Genomic DNA, 16,666 nt, shown 5'->3' with positions numbered 1-16,666 from the left:
CTCTCCCCCTCTCCCTTTCTCTCTCTAAAATCAATAAAAATATGTTTACAAAAAAAAAAAAAGAAGCTCCAATGAAACTAGACCACCAACTTACACCATACACAAAAACAAACTCAACATGGCTAAAGGACTTAAATTAAATGTAAGACGGGAAACCATAAAAATTCTACAAGACTCCATAGGCAGCAAAACAGCAGACGTATGTCGTAGCAATAACTTTACTGACACAGCTCCTAGGGCAATGGAGACTAAGGAGAAAATAAACAAATGGGACTACATCAAAATAAAAAGCTTCTGCACAGCAAAAGAAACCATCAACAAAACAACAGGAAAGCACACTGCCTGGGAGAACATATTTGCCAATGATATTTCCAATAAGGGTTTAATCTCCAAAATTTACAGAGAACTCATACAACTTAACAAAAGGAAGATAAACGATCCAATCAAAAAATGGGCAAAAGATCTAAATAGACACTTTTCGAAAGAGGACATACAGAAAGAAAGCCCAGAGACATATGAAAACATGCTCAAAGTCATTAATCATCCGAGAGATGCAAATCAAAACAACAATGCGGTACCATCTCACACCTGTCAGAATGGCTATCATCAACAAATCAACAAACGACAAGTGCTGGTGAGGATGCTGAGAAAAAGGAACCCTCGTGCACTGCTGGTGGGAATGCAGACTGGTGCAGCCACTGTGGAGAACAGTATGGAGTTTCCTCAAAAAAACTAAAAATGGAACTCCCATTTGACCCAGTAATCCCACTTCTAGGAATATATCCCAAGAAACTAGAAACACCAATCAGAAAGGATATATGCACCCCTATGTTCACAGCAGCACAATTTACAAAAGCTAAGATTTGGAAACAGCCTAAGTGCCCACCAGCAGAGGAGTGGATTAAAAAACTGTGGTACATCTACACAATGGAATACTACGCCGCTATAAAAAAGAAGGAACTTTTACCATTTGCAACAGCATGGATGGAACTGGAGAGCATTATGCTAAGCGAAATAAGCCAGTCAGAGAAAGATAAATATCACATGATCTCACTAATATAATGATCAACATAAACTGATGAATAAAAACAGATCCAGAGACAAATGGCAGGGGAGGGGAGCAGGGTTAGAGAGCAACCAAAGGACTTGTATGCATGCATATTAGCATATCCAATGGACACAGGCACTGGGGCGGTGGGGGCTGGCCTAGGTTGGGAATGGTGGGGGCAGGGGGAAGGAAGGTCAATTGGGGAAAAAGAAGACAAATGTAAAACTTTAACAATAAAAAATAATAATAAATAAATAAATAAATAAATAAGCAAGCAGCTCCAAGGAATGACACCTTTTCCTCTACCATCATTTATGGTAAACTAGAGTCCCGGTGCACAAATTTGTGCACCAGTGGGGTCCCTCAGCCTGGCCAGCGGGATTCAGCTGAAACCGGCTCTCCGACATCCCCCGAGGGGTCCCATATTGCGAGAGGGCACAGGCCAGGCCGAGGGACCCCACTGTTGCACCATCAGGGCTGGGGAGAGATGCAGGAGGTTGGCCAGCCAGGGAGGAGCCGTGGGAGGGCTCCAGGGCATGTCTGGCCCATCTCGCTCAGTCCCGATGGGACAGACCCCAGCAGCAAGCTAACCTACCAGTCGTATGGTCTGCCCCTGGTGGTCAGTGCACGTCATAGTGAGCAGTTGAGCAGCCTTAGCATATCATTAGCATATTACACTTTGGTTGAACAGCTGACCAGTTGACCAGACGACCAGACACTTAGCATATTAGGCTTTTATTATACAGGATGGCAGAAAAGTACCCCAAGTTCATTCTTCAAGTATTGGTGTGGAATTTCATAAAGTGTTCATGAAGTGTTCATTTATACATGCATTACATTCAGTAAGTCAGATTTAAGATTGCAGCGTACCGAAGGTGCCTTGTCGGTGATCAGTTCCTGCCACCTCTTGTAGGGTGGTAAGTCCAGGTTGATGGTGTACCACGGCACCGGCCCCCGATAGCTGCAAGGAGAGGCACATCATCTTGAAATGGAAAAGGCAGTTTTTTGGATGGGATTAGAGAGTTATATCTACAGTATATGGATGTTAGAGATATATTCTTTTTTTTTAAAATATATTTTATTGATATTTTACAGAGAGGAAGGGAGAGGGATAGAGAGCTAGAAACATTGATGAGAGAGAAACATCTATCAGCTGCCTCCTGCACACCTCCTACTGGGGATGTGCCCGCAACCAAGGTACATGCCCTTGACCGGAATCGAACCCGGGACCCTTCAGTCCGCAGGCCGACGCTCTATCCACTGAGCCAAACCGGTTTCGGCTAGAGATATATTCTTAATGACAATACAGAAGTTAGGCCCTGGCTGGTGTTGCTCAGTGGTTGGAGCATTGGCCAGCACTCTGAAGGGTCTTGGGTTTGATACCTGGTCAAGGGCGCATACCTGGGTTGCCCATTTGATCCTTGGCTCCAGTTGGGACATGTGCGGAGGCAACCAATCAATGTGTCTCTCTCACATCTCTCTCTCCCCCCACCGTTCTCCCTTCCTCCTTTCCACTATCTCTAAAAAATTAATGGGAACAATATCCTCAGATGAGGATTAATAACAACAACAAAATATATAGAGAAATTAGTACTCAAAATTTGCAAAAGCGAATTTTCTGGTGCTTCTGTCCTACACTGTATAGCATCATAAGTAGTTTCGGAAATCTTAGGCTAGAATTACATATTCTGGAATGTTAGTGTGAACTGCGGCTATGGGAAAGAATCAATGTTGGTTCTAGAGCTCTGTGTAACCTGAATATCACTGCTAGAAAATACCTGCCCCGGCTTTCCCTCCCAAATCTCTGCAAAGGTGCAGAGAAGCCTGGGAACCTCTCTAACTGGTCTCCCCGTCACACTGCCTCTTAGACAGTCTAACACTATGGCCAAATCATTGCTGGCGTCAGGAAGGTCACCTTTCAAAACCCTCGTGTGGCAACATGAATTAGTTTCCCATGATGGCTTCTAGAACCTTTGCTATTCACTCAGCCACCTTCTTCTTCCTACTATACTTCGCTCTTCTCACTCCTCTGCTGCAAATCCAATTCCAAGCACTGTGGGATCACCCCATCCCCCAACTCCCTACCCATCGATTTACACACAGCAATTTCTGCGGAGGACACAGCAACATCCGCACCTTTCCCTTATAACGGGCCTGAGCCATATGTCTTTCTGGTGGATGGACTCAACAACTACTCTCTGTTGCTATGGAAACATTATCTTCTGGCACTTGTTACAAAACTGAAATAGTCCCTAAGGGTGTGCCATTCAGTGATTTGTCAGCTTAAAACTCTGCCTGAAAACAGCCAGCATTTGCCCCATTATTGCTCTGCTGGCGGGCGGGGGGGGGGGGGGGGGGGGGACCACCGGCGGTCTGCGGAAAATGTTCCCAGGCTGTTGAAGTAAAACGTGACCCATACCTACATCTACGCAGAGACGGGTTAGTTCCTAAGACATGAGTTGTGCTCCTAGTTACACTTCCGTTGTCACGAGTTAACTATTTGATTCTCTAAACATGCTGCTGAGCTCGGGACCTGGTGATACGTGTGAGGCTTTATGAACCTGAACCAGCAGCCACAGGTCGTGTGATTCGGATAGACAAGGAGAGCGCCCCTGATTCTGGAAACAGACTTTCAAACAAAATCAACACATTTTGTTCTTTTCAAAGCATTCTCAAAGTCCCATTTCCTTAGGAAGGAATCTGGCAGAAATACCAGTGCAAAAATATTTATATTACATACATGTATAAATATAAGAAAACGATGTTTATCTGTAAATGTGTGTATACACACGTATAAACACACACTCACACAATAGGCAATTTGGAACCAGTTAAAAGCGGGGAAGGTTGGCAGGCAATCAATTCATAGACCCATGTGAGGTGCACAAAGAGAGTAGGAAAAAAGCCTTGACGTGGAAAGTGACTCAGTAAATGTTCAATGAATTGGGGCAGGGAGACCAGCCAAGTGAGGGGCACAATCGGCAAGGCACTGAGGACCAACGTGCTGTTAGTGTGAGAGACAAAAAGGAGACCTTGGGGAGAGCAAACCCTAGGAGGGCTGGACCCTGCACCAGCTTTAGACTAACACGGAAATTGATTGGTTCTCCGTTACTTCCTGCCAAAGATGTGCCTCTTTCTACAGAAAGGCCCGTAAAGAAAAAGCATTTAGTTAGTACAGTTTCATCGTACCTGGAACAGAGGCTATGTAGGCAAGTGCAGCACAAAATGTATAATCAGAGGCTACAAAACCCAAAAAGTCATCTTGCTATACTGGTTAAAGTTTCACTCTGCCTCCCCCCTACCCCCGCCCCCCGCCCTGGCCCCGCCCCGCCCCGCCCTGGCCCCGCCCCGCCCCGGCCCCGCCCCACCCCGGAAGGAAACTTTCATTGAGCAGAAGGAGCAGGGCAAACAAGGTTACCTGCTTTATACCTTTCCCTCCTCTCCCACACCCTGGTACCCTTTGGACGGGTGAGCTGGTCTCATGTCTTTCTCATAGACCCATGTAGCCAGCCACAAAGGATCTGAAAGGCCACCCATATATCTAGACTACAAATATGAACATTAAACCTTCAGATTTTCCAATCCTGTTTTTCCCTTGATAAATTTGTTTACCATGCCAGGGTTTTTTGCTTGAATGTTTCACCTATAAGACCCTACGCTATTTTGTCCCAACATAATCGGGTAGTTTATACTCAGGCACCACAGAAAATCCCAGGTCAGCTCTGCATTTGTGAGGATGAGTAAAATGCCTAGTGGAAGGTAGAAGAATTTAGTGAAGAACAGAAATCTCCCCACGCCCCCCTGTGATTTTGATAGGCTACAAATGAGCATTTAATCATGAGGTATTTTCATGTTTGACCAGGGTCTTAGTCAAATGCATAATATACAAACTTGAGGGGAAAAAATGTTTGTCTTTCTTAGGATAAAGGACATGACTTAAAATTTTTCACTGCCATTATTTTTATGAGATTACACAGGGAAATGTGAGTTTTGATCATCTCTCATTTTGATATTTACTCACGTTGGTCCAGAAGGAGGGTAAGTTGATTTTCTGCAGTCTTCCGTCCACTAAAAAACAAAGAAAATGTACAATTTCAGAAAATAACAAATTGAACAGGCAATTTGCAAAAACATTTAAAGTTTATGAAGACAAAATCAAGTATGGTTTGCCCTTTCAGACCATTTCAATGCCTCTTAATAGTATTTTCCTCCTGCAAAAACTTCGAAAATCTCAAACATAAGTGCACATTCCGTCTCAATTCCATCTGCTCTAGTGCCAGGTGTGGTAATCTGGCATTTGTATTGCAAATATATCATATTGTGTAGAGAGGAGCATAAGCAGATAGAAAATGTATGTCAAATAGGTTGATTTATCACTAAATTATTTGATAGAATGTGATGTTACTTGAATTTATGAGCCAACTCTATTGCAATCAGGATTTGCATCCCAAACCAGATTTTCAGGGTACACTGTCCAGGGCCCTTCATAATCTGGTCATAACTTACCCTCCCAGCCTCGCTTCCTGCCACTCCCCATTACGTGTAGCCACGTGCAATGGCGACCTAAGATATCCCGCCCTTCCATGCCTCTACAGGCGCTGTGCCCTCTGCCTACAATGCCTGTTCTCTACCGGGGGAACTTCTGGCTTTAACATCTGAGATCCAGTTCAAATACTGATTTGTGTGTGACGTCTTCATCTACTTTCCATATGAAAATAGTCATCCCTCCTGTATACTCTCACAGCATTTGCACTCAGCTCCATTACCACACTTCAGCATTGCGTTATAATTATGTTTGTGTCTCTCTTCGCTACCAAACATGTGTTCCTGGAGGTGATGGTCCTGAAACACGGAGGCCACGGCTGAGGCACTGAATGAATGAGACTTAAGGAGGAGTGTTCAAGCTTAGTAGTAAAACAGAATTAGCTCTTAACAACACCAACAACAAAGTCCACATGGATTTAAGATTCCTTAATTACCAGTTCAAGATAGCAAGCATGTTCATCTTACCTCTGGAGACCCAATCTTATATAAGTAAAATAATTTTTTTAAAAGGGGGATAAATTCACCATAAACAGGGAGTAAGAAAGAACTACTAGGTCTGTCGTTTGAGCCCAGAAACTGTCTCTGCAGGAAACCTGTGTGAGAATGAAGCGTTTACATCTTGTTTAACTTCTAATAGTATGGGAAATGTATAAAGCAGCTTGACATGACCTGTGATTCTAACATTCACTGTTGTCAAAATAACTTTGCTACAGTGTAAGTTTCTCATATGAGTGCTGTTTTGCCTTGTAATATTGGGTGGATTTTTATTAAGAAACCATTATAAAGTATCAAATTGTCAAAGGCTAATTCAATCATTAGAATTTAAATTCTGTTTCTAAGTTATTACAATGTAAAAATATTTGATATTGAATATCAATTTGGTAACCATATAAACTTAGCAAAAGCTAATTTCCAAAGCCATTCAATGTTTAATAATAGTGGTTGAAGGAGGTGCATCTTCACAAATTTCAGTCTCAGCCCTGAGATTAAAAATCCCAGTCAGACTTTCCTGCTGCTAGCCTAACTGCTGGGTGGTAGGGGAAGTCGGCATCTATTTCTTGTGCAAATTCACAGAAATGAGGATGGTTACCTCTATGAGAACAAAGTAAGTTCATGGTTGACATTACCTGTTCAATAGCACATGACAGATTCAAGTATCCTATCCAATAAAAGAGTAATATGCAGATTAACCATCACTCTGCCACACCACAAGCCACGCCCACCAGCCAATCAGGAGCGAGTATGCAAATTAACCCAACCAAGATGGCTGCAGCTACAGAGCCAGCAGGAGGCTTGGGTTTCCTTGGCGATGGAGGAAGCCAAGCTTTCCCCACACCCTGGTGGGCCCAGGCCTCCACTCAAGGCTACAAAGTTTCAATTATAGAAGATAAATTAATCCCAACAAAAATGGCAGCAGCCACGGAGCTGGAGAGAGCAGGAGGCCAGGGTTGCCCCTGGCAATGGAGGAAGCCAAGCTTCTGCAGCCCTGGCCTGTCTTGGCCTCCGCTTAAGGGTAGAAAGTTTCAGTTACAGAAGATAAATAAATCCCAACAGAAATGGCTGCCACCACGAAGTGAGCAGGAGACTTGGCTCCGCTCCAGGCTACAAAGTTTCAATTGTAGAAGATAAATAAATCCCAGATACCAAGGCCTCCGCTTGGGTCACCGGGGGGCGTGGCCAGACTGCAAACCACCACAGGCCCCTTGCCCAGGCCGCCCCACGCCCCAAGGGAACCCCCACCCTGATCCGGGACACCCTTCAGGGCAAACCAGCTGGCCCCCACCCGTGCACCAGGCCTCTATCCTATCTAATAAAAGAGTAATATGCAGATTGATCATCACTCCAACACACAAGATGGCTGCCCCCATGTGGTCAAAGATCCTGCCCCCATGTGGACACAAGATGGCCTCCACAAGATGGCCAGCAGGGGAGGGCAGTTGGGAGGGACCAGGCCTGCAAGGGAGGGAAGTTGTGGGTGATCAGGCCAACAGGGGAGGGCAGTTGGGAGGGACTAGGCCTGCAGGGGAGGGCAGTTGGGGGGGGACCCAGGCCTGCAGGGGAGGGGGGTGACCCAGGCTTGTAGGGGAGGGCAGTCAGGGGTGACCAGGCCTGCAGGGGAGGGCAGTTAGGGGCAAACAGGCTGGCAGGGTAGCAGTTAGGCATCAATCAGGCTGGCAGGGGAGTGGTTAGGGGGTGATCAGGCTGGCAGGCAGAAGCAGTTGGGGCAATCAGGAAGGCAGGCAGGCGAGCAGTTAGGAGCCAGCAGTCCTGGATTGTAGGAGGGATATCCGACTACCCGTTTAGGCCCGATCCCGGTCGGGCCTAAACGGGCAGTCGGACATCTCTTGAGGGGTCCCAGATTAGAGAGCGTGCAGGCTGGACTGAGGGACATCCCCCCTCCCCGTGCACGAATTTCATGCACTGGGCCTCTAGTTTTCCATAAAGTGTTTTCCAACAGATAATATAATTCATAGCCACAACATTAAACACCATTTTCACAAGTTTTATACATTTGTCCAACTAAGCCTTTTTCTGCTTCACATATTTTTACCACTGTCAACTGTTACACATCACAGCAGATTCCACTTCAGGTCTCACGGAATGACTGAGTTCTCAACTTCCCTGAAAACAACCTTGCCTGCAGTTGTTTCCTACAGACTATTCATGGAGATTAATTCCTTACTCTCAAACTTGGCACTGATGCTCCAATACGTATCAGTAACTGGTAACAGTCATGTCGAGAATCATGTGCCTTGTTCTTCAACTGATATTGATGCTGCTGCCAGCGTCCTGAGCAACTGTTCTCACCTGAAGGCTCAGCGTGTGAAACAGGTTTTCTCAGGACACATTTCTTACGGGCTGCCACAGCTGCGAAGTAAGCCGCCGCTGGTCAACGGCTCTCCTTGCTTTGCTAACCCATGAACTACTTGGAGACTGACTTTGGCTGCATCCTCATTTCACATTTAAAGTTTATAAAGGAATTCTGCTGTGAAGAGATTCTCTGCTTTACAATTTCTGACTCTTCTGATCACTTTTTTCCCTGTGAGTTGGGGATACTGTGAAGACTGCTTCATCTTGTAATGTCACCTATTGGTATTCTTTTATCGCAACTCTGGTGTCACTGCACAATAAACACAAGGGTTTGCCATCTAGCTCTGCAACAAGATGACCCGTATTCCACTTTACCTCAAGGGTTCGCTTCTTTTCTCGTTTAGACATGATAGGCTTCCTTGGGCAATTTCTAAAGATTAAAATGACACGGCGTATTGGTTCAGGAGGCACGTGTGCTGTTGGGTTAGAACTGCCTGTCACTGAGGTGCCCGAGCAGCAGTGAAAGGCTAGCGCAGCCACAGACCATAAGCAAACGAAGTGTGAAGTGTCCCAGAACGATGCCGTGTGTGGTCCCTGACACGTGACTTCCCTGCAATCTTTACGGCTCAAAATATTAATCTTCTTTGGATCGGTCCTTAGCTCACAAGGCCTTCCAAGAACGGCTGGCAGGCGCGGTCTGGGCACCCCCAAACCCACCCCCCGCACCGACTCCCCGGGGCTGCAATTTGGGAATCCGAGTACCAACACCCACAAACCGTCCTTGGCCTTGCTAGACCGTCTGGTCAGTGTCTTCAGAGGAAGACCCTTTGAGGGGCTGCGCATGTGTGAAAAGAGAGAAAGGGGGACAGAGATTATGTGCTCAGTTTTTTGCCTCAGTAAGGCCACACACAGCTCCGTCTGCAGGGCTGGGGCTGGGGCTGGGTTTTTGTTTTTTTTTGCCGTTTACTGGCCCCTCACTTAATGCTCCTTCCATCCTCATTGAATATTCTTACTCTCCAAATAACAGAATATAAGAGCAAAAGAAAAACGACCAGAACTACAGGGGGAAACTGTAATATCAGAAAAGTATGGTTCACTTAATAAGAAAATGGTCCCAGCTGCAATGGGAGTTCTGCAGGCTTCAGGAAGAATGAACGGAATACACATTGAGAGAATAAGTCAGAAGCTGAAAAAAATACAGGGTATAGTGAGTATGGCATACGTTTGGCTCCTTCGGCTGCTGAGAAAAAAGAGAAAGCAATCAGAAACTCCAAGGAAGACAACCCGTCTTACAAAGGCGTGATGTGGTTATGAAACAAAATTGCAGTATTAGTATGAGTATCTGATAGAGTATATGTTTGAATATTCTTTCGGTGCCACTAGAAGCTTGGCTTTAGAATTTCAGTGTAATCATAGTACACTGGGCAATGACCGATATTTACAGATCTTTCCGTTACAATCATGTTATCAATGTTTACTTAAGCAAGAGTAAAAGTGTGTAGATCGGAAGAAGGGAGAAAAAGGTACAGGGGTCACCCGGCCGGTGTAACTCAGTGGTTGAGCATCGACCTATGAACCAGGAGGGCACATGTCCAGGTTGTGGACTCGATTCCCAGTAGGGAGAGTGCAGGAGGCAGCCAATCGATGATTCCCTCACATCATTGATGTTTCTAGCTCTCTCTCCCTTCCTCTCTGAAATCAATAAAATATATATTTTAAAAAAATACAGGGGCCAAAGATGTCTCCTTGTACCACTTCAGATAACCCTCTGACCACCCCCTGAAAGCCTCAGGAAAGAAGGTTCAGGTGTCCAGACACAGGTCATCTAGAGGATGGCCACCACGGACCAGTCCAAAGGCTCAGAATGCAGGGCCGATTCTGCTCCAGAACGTGCTTTTCCTGTGGGAACTCAGCTTTTCTGCCTTCTTGGGCACACTCTGGGTACTGCCTAGTGTTCATGGTTTGCAGACCCTAACACCTATGAATCAATCTTTATCATTTATTTCTAGCTCAGCGGTTCTCAACCTGTGGGTCGCGACCCCTTTGGGGGTCGAACGACCCTTTCACAGGGGTCGCCTAAGACCATCGGAAAACACAGATATTTCCATTACGATTCATAACAGTAGCAAAATTACAGTTATGAAGTAGCAACGAAAATAATTTTATGGTTTGGGGTCACCCCAACATGAGGAACTGCATTAAAGGGTCGCGGCATTAGAAAGGTTGGGAACCACTGTTCTAGCTAAAGCCTCCAGACTCTTTCTGAATGTGTTTGACACAAGCTATCAGGACTGCAGGGTCATGTTGTGGGTGGAAGGCCCGGCTGCACGAGTGATGAGCAGGTTACAGAGCTGGTGAGAGAGCTCGAGTCCGGAGCCCCAGTCCCAGCTCTCCCTGCTCTCTCAGAGCTTCCCACAGAGGTCATAAAAGCAACGCCCCCGTTTAATTCCTGGTAGGCAACCATCTGCCCTTCCCTCGGGGCTTTAATGATCGCTGAAGTAAGCTCAGCAAGTAAATGAAATGTAATGATGTTCATCTCTTCCTCATAATCATATCTGCATGGCTGGCCTGGGTCCCAAAGCCAGTATAACAATCAAACTGCAAGGCTTATCTCTTAGGAGACAACTGCGAGGGAAGTTAAAAGCACTCTGTTAAGTCTTAGGACAGGACCCAGCCTGCCCCAAAGGTGAGAGAGTAACCCAGCCATCCTGCATGTAGGAGTCTGAGGTTGGAGAGATATTGTACTACGATAATCACGGCTGCAATAGGTAAACATGGAATTGTAATATAATACAGACATGAACTCTGCATAGAATCTGGATGTAAGAATAAAAGGTAAAAAAAGTCATTTTAAACCAACTGGATTTGGGGGGGGGGGTAGAGTGGAGACAGCTACACCCTCACCTATAAGGGAGTTTTCTGTAAAGAAAGAGAGTTTCAAAATCTATGTATAAGGCTTACACAGAATTACAATGAGCGCATTTGTTATTTAAAGTTCCTTGCTATCTCCAAATCTAACTATACATGGATTTGATAATAGACAACCTTATCAAGGTGAGTACAAATTTAAATAAATGAGGTAAAGATTCTACACGATGGGTTAGGCATATTACGCAGTCTGCTTGGTACACTGTGCTACTCTGTCACCAGGAAAAAAACACACAAGCAACTCAGAATTCCAGTCAATCTCTCTCTCATGCCCCTTTCTTTTTGCTTCCTAAGGCCAGAGGAAGTGCTGAAAATGTTCCGTGAACACTTTCTGGGTCAGTGAATTCTCTAATCATTCTGGTTATTTGATAAGAACTTGATTCTCTTTGAAATTAGTCTTTATGTCCTCCCCACTCATTAAGACAAACTAATTATAAGGCTAGGAGATACTATACTTAGGAAAATAATACATAAAGGGAAAAATTTTCCATTAGTGACTTGAATGCCTCACACCTAAAAGCAATGACAAAGTTGCACAGCTCCTTAAAATATCTGAGCCCTGAAGAAGCAGTGAGCACCTAGTGAAAAGGCTGTACAGAAAGCCTTCATGTTCTTGTCTTATTCACAGACTCAGAAAAAGGCAATGAAAAGTAAAGAACTTATACGGCTCACAGCAGGCTTCATGCCATCAGAAAAGAAGCTGAACAATTCTAGCAAGGCAATTTTAATTCAATGCTTTAATTCAACAACTATTTCCTAAAGAAGATTTCTCTTAACATGTTCTGTGTGCAACAGAGCAGACACACACCTACTGAATAAGAAAGGCATGTTTCTTGCATATATAACAAATTCAAGTGAGCATGCAAAGTTTTTCATCAGTTGTCTCACTTTGGATGGGATGGCACCCTATTAAACTAGGGATATTCAGGTAAGAGAAATGTGAATAAATCCTCCACGAGGGCAGGGACCTTACATCTTATTCATCGACCTGTTCCCAGCATCTGGAACAGAGTCTGGCACACAGTAGGTGTGCAGTATTTGCAGACTGACTAAGTGAACAGACTCTACCTTGTGTGTTCCTGCCTTTGGGTACATACTAGGGACAAGCAGGTGCACTAACAAGAAAACTGGTCAGGTCGGTGGGGTTTATGTGATTCCTGAAAACTCTGTGGAAATCATTGCTAAAACCTGATTCATTAGCTAATGTCATATGAGAGGCTGATGCACGAAAATAAGTTCAATTCGGCAATTAATTACTGAGCCATTATGTTTGTGTTCACACATTTCAGGAATCTGCTCAGCTTTATTACTGAGAACAGCCATCTCCTCCACTCCAATTCCTTTCCCTCTGATCTCTCCTCAGCCTACTGCAACCTGTTACCCGCTCCCACCGCTGCACTGGCCAAGGTGAGCAATGGCTCCAGCTGCCAAGCCCAACGGACACCTGATGTGTCAATGGCATCAGCATAAATGAGCTGTCCCATGCTCTCACTCTCCCACTCCGGCTGCTGCATTAACGTGCTCAGTTCTTCTCTACCTGACACCTGCATGCACTGGTCCCTTAGCCTCGGCCTGGGCCTCTTTCTTCTTCTTCTTCTTTTTCTTTTTACTATTTTGGTTTTATTAAAAACAAAAGGCAAGCCTGGCTGGTGTGATCTCAGGGTTGAGCTCTGACCTAGAACCAGGCAGTCACAGTTCGATTCCTGGTCAGGGCACATACCCGGGTTATGGGCTCAATCCCCAGTAGGGGGTGTGCAGGAGACAGCCGATCAATGATTCTCTCTCATCACGGATGTTTCTGTCTCTCTCCCTCTCCCTTCCTCTCTGAAATCAGTAACAACATATCCTTAACAAGGTCTAAGAGCCTGGTGACTCCGCCTCCCTCTCCCTCTCCCTCTCCAGACTTTTCTGCACCTCTCATCACCACCATCCCTTACCAGGCCTCCTTCCAGAGTCAACAGTGAAGAATGACTCAGGAAGAGCTTTAAATATGCTATATTCTGAAAGCCTCAAACAAGAAGAAACAAAGCCCACAGACATTCCAAAGCCAATGACTTTTTGTCTGTAATTTAAAGTGGGTCTTCATTATTCACATTAATCAGGAGTAGTTTTGAAATAGCTTTTGTTCCTATGTGGCTACACACTGTGTATCATGTAAAATGATTCAAAGTGAAAAAAGGGCTTGCTCTTGTCAGAGATCGAGGTCACTAAACTTCTGTGAGGTTCCAAAGATCCTTTCAGCCAGTCACTTCCAGAATTTTCCAGATCAGTAACAAAATTAAGCGGGGCCCAGGACAGGGGAGTCAAATTTTTATTCTCCCAGGAGATGTTAAACAAAACAAAAACGCACACACATAGAAGAAAGAACACCTTAACCAACAAAAATTGGAAGGCCTGCCCTGACTGGTTTGGCTCAGTGGATAGAGCGTAGGCCTGCGGACTGAAGGGTCCCAGGTTCGATTCCCGTCAAGGGCATGTACCTTGGCTGCAGGCACATCCCCAGTAGGGGGTGTGCAGGAGGCAGCTGATCGATGTTTCTCTCTCATCGATGTTTCTAACTCTCTATCCCTCTCCCTTCCTCTCTGTAGAAAATCAATAAAATATATTAAAAAAAAAATTGGAAGGCCGTAAAATCAGAATAAAAGCCAACATTCTGACTTAATGATTTTAGTTTCATGCTCCCCTCGTTCTCATTTCATTAAAGACTCAGGAAAGCAGCTTTCCAAACCGACCTCAGTAGCTGGGCTAGATTGTGACAACCACTATTCTAGGTAAGAACTATTCAAGTCATGGAGTCAGCTGATTCTTCTTGCTTTAAAAACAGCTTTTAAAATACTTTTGCTTAAAAAAGTAAAGTATTGGGAAAGAAGAAAAAAAGCAGCCCCTGACAGCTGAAACTTCTCTGACGTTCACAACTAGACCTCAGTGTGATCACACGCTGGCTGGACACCCACGGCCAGGCCACTTCTGTCCCCCTTTCTGGATCTAACCAGTCTCACAGAATTCCTACCCCAGGTAGGCAGGATAAAACCCGACAAAACCAGGCTGCTCATGATTCTGTGTCAGCACCGACGAAAACAAGGGTGCTATGCAACCCACAAAATACCAAACACCCCCTTCTCTTGCTAAATGAATGACTGTGCCTTCTTTACCCAATCAGGGAACTGCCCCACTTTCTAAAAGCATTCAATGTACAGCAAACCCCCGATTCCTCAGATGCACCTCCAAATCACACAACCAAACTCTAAAGTATGAAACAGGTCCTTTCTAACGCCTTTACTGAGAGGCCCCACGGTTACCCATGCCGTGCTTTCTCCCTCGCCACAAAGAGTAATAATTTGTTGAACTACCAGTTGTGTTTCCTGGGGAGTATGGCTGAAGGGCATGGATGGTATCAAAGTAATAATTCCTTTAAACATTCCCTGCTTCCAACCACTTCAAAGCAAATTAATTCCCTACCCATGCTAAATACACTAATTTTATTTTTCTGTATACTCTTCCAATCCTTGTCCACATGCACATACCGTGCATCCTTCTATTACTGAATTCTTTGTACATACTCCTTTGTACTCTTTTACTTGCTTAACACCATCTTTTAAAAAATTTATTTATTATCAATTTCAGAGAGAAAGGGAGAGGGAGAGTGATAGAAACATCAATGATGAGCGAGAATCATTGAACGGCTGCCTCCTGTACGCCCCACATTGGGGATTGAGCCCACAACCCTGGCCCGTGCCCTGACCGGGAATCCAGCCGTGACCTCCTGGTTCATAGATGGATGCTCAACCACTGAGCCACGCCAGCCGGGCACGATAACCACTTTTAATGGCTGAATATTAATCCCACCATGACTTTATTCATAAAGCTTCTCTCCTTAGAGAAATACTAGCAAAAGAGTCAGAGAATACACATCTTGCTCCTCCTTGTCCACATCCTCTCTAAGCTGTTCTGGATCCTCCTCCAGGCTCAGGTCAAGTCCCATTTATCTGATCAACTGGCAAAGAACAATGCGGTCTCGCTGCTTTTAAAGAAGAGAATTAGGAAAGAGCACCAGGCCGGGTGTCAAGAGGCTGAGTTGAGGCACGCTTGCTTCAGTAACCAAAGTGTGACCTCTGGCTAGACATTTCCTCCCTCGGCCCACTTCCTCCTCGTCTGTAAAGTCCGAGTCAGGCTGCTGCCTCGCCCTTACAGTCTGTGTTCCTGTAACTTGTGGGCAAAGAACCACAGCACGGGACAGGCGTCCACATGACTTGGGGTGAAGGCGCAGCAGCCACGCGGGGCCTGGGCTGCTCCCACTGCCCCGACGGGGACGCCTGGCCTTCCCCGGGGCGCCAGGGTCCTCGGCTGCACCTCCCTGAGCACCTCATCAGGGGCAGGGAATGCCCGAGTCATCAGGCCGTCCCTCGCTCCAGTGAGCTATGCACACAGGTCGCTGGAAGTTTTTCTCAGCGGTTCAGAATGCGCGCGCCCGGAACTGGGGGAACAAGGGCACCCCCTGAAAAGGGGGGGGGGTATTAAATCACAGCCACCGTTCTGCAGAGCCCAGGAGCGCCCTGAGAGGTTTGCTCCTAACAGCTGTGCCCCAACCATCTGCACCCCCTCTCCCATCGCCCCCTCCCCCCGCGCGCGCAGGAAAACGCCGACACCTGTACTGATGCTGCGGGGACCAGGTGTTCCCACGCCCCGCCCTCCCCGCCACACCCGCACCTGCGACCCTCGAGCTCACCCACCGGCGGCGCGTGCTGTGCCAGGGCGACGGCCACGGCCACGGCCAGGAAGCCGGCGGTTAGGCGACTCCGACCCAGCATCATTGCAGCCGCCAACGCCGCTCCACGACGCGCAGAGGCCGCGAGAGGCACCTCCTGGGCCGGGGCAGACCGCGCCCTCCGCCACGTGACCCGCGCCCGGGCCGCACCACCGCGGCGGGGAGGGGCCAGGCGCGGAGGAGACGGGGCAGGAAGGCAGGATGGCGCTCCTCGGTGTCGCGGGAAGGGCGGAAGGAGCAGGGTCACCCTCCCGCCCCGGAGTGGAGGAGGGACCCCCAGGATGGTTGGCAGAGTGGGCGTTAAGGCCGTGCTGTGGTCGGACCCCCCTCCTGCGGGCAGTGGTTGGGCCGAGCCACAGCCCCGCCCCGACGGGGTGCCTCCGGGGATCCGGCTCCGCGGATCCGCGCGCGGACTTCGAAGCCTGGGGAGCGGGGGCCTCCCCAGGTCCCGGCCACAGGTGGCAGGAGGCGGGAGGTCACGCTCTCCTCGGGCCTGGTAACACCTGTGCAACATCCCCAAGTGGCCCGGGGTGAGGGCTGCGCTCAGGCCGCTCGGTGCCAAATTCCCA

General features: G+C 46.9%; 1 protein-coding gene across 1 annotated transcript in view; it reads right to left on the bottom strand.

Annotated features, from left to right (window-relative positions):
• Positions 1-16,226, bottom strand: part of ASAH1 (N-acylsphingosine amidohydrolase 1) — a 37,494-nt gene extending 21,268 nt beyond the window's left edge. The window contains exons 1-3 of the mRNA XM_080660966.1: positions 16,063-16,226; positions 5,070-5,116; positions 1,919-2,009 (exon numbers count right to left, since the gene is read on the bottom strand). Of these exons, the coding sequence (XP_080517092.1) occupies positions 1,919-2,009; positions 5,070-5,116; positions 16,063-16,143 (219 nt within the window). The 5' untranslated portion in view covers positions 16,144-16,226. The remainder of the gene's footprint in view (positions 1-1,918; positions 2,010-5,069; positions 5,117-16,062) is intronic.
• Positions 16,227-16,666: the final 440 nt, after the last annotated feature.

The sequence above is a fragment of the Plecotus auritus genome (genome assembly GCF_963455305.1).
Source record: "Plecotus auritus genome assembly, chromosome: 3".
Classification (NCBI taxonomy): domain Eukaryota; kingdom Metazoa; phylum Chordata; class Mammalia; order Chiroptera; family Vespertilionidae; genus Plecotus; species Plecotus auritus.
This window is presented reverse-complemented; position numbering and strand designations above follow the sequence as displayed.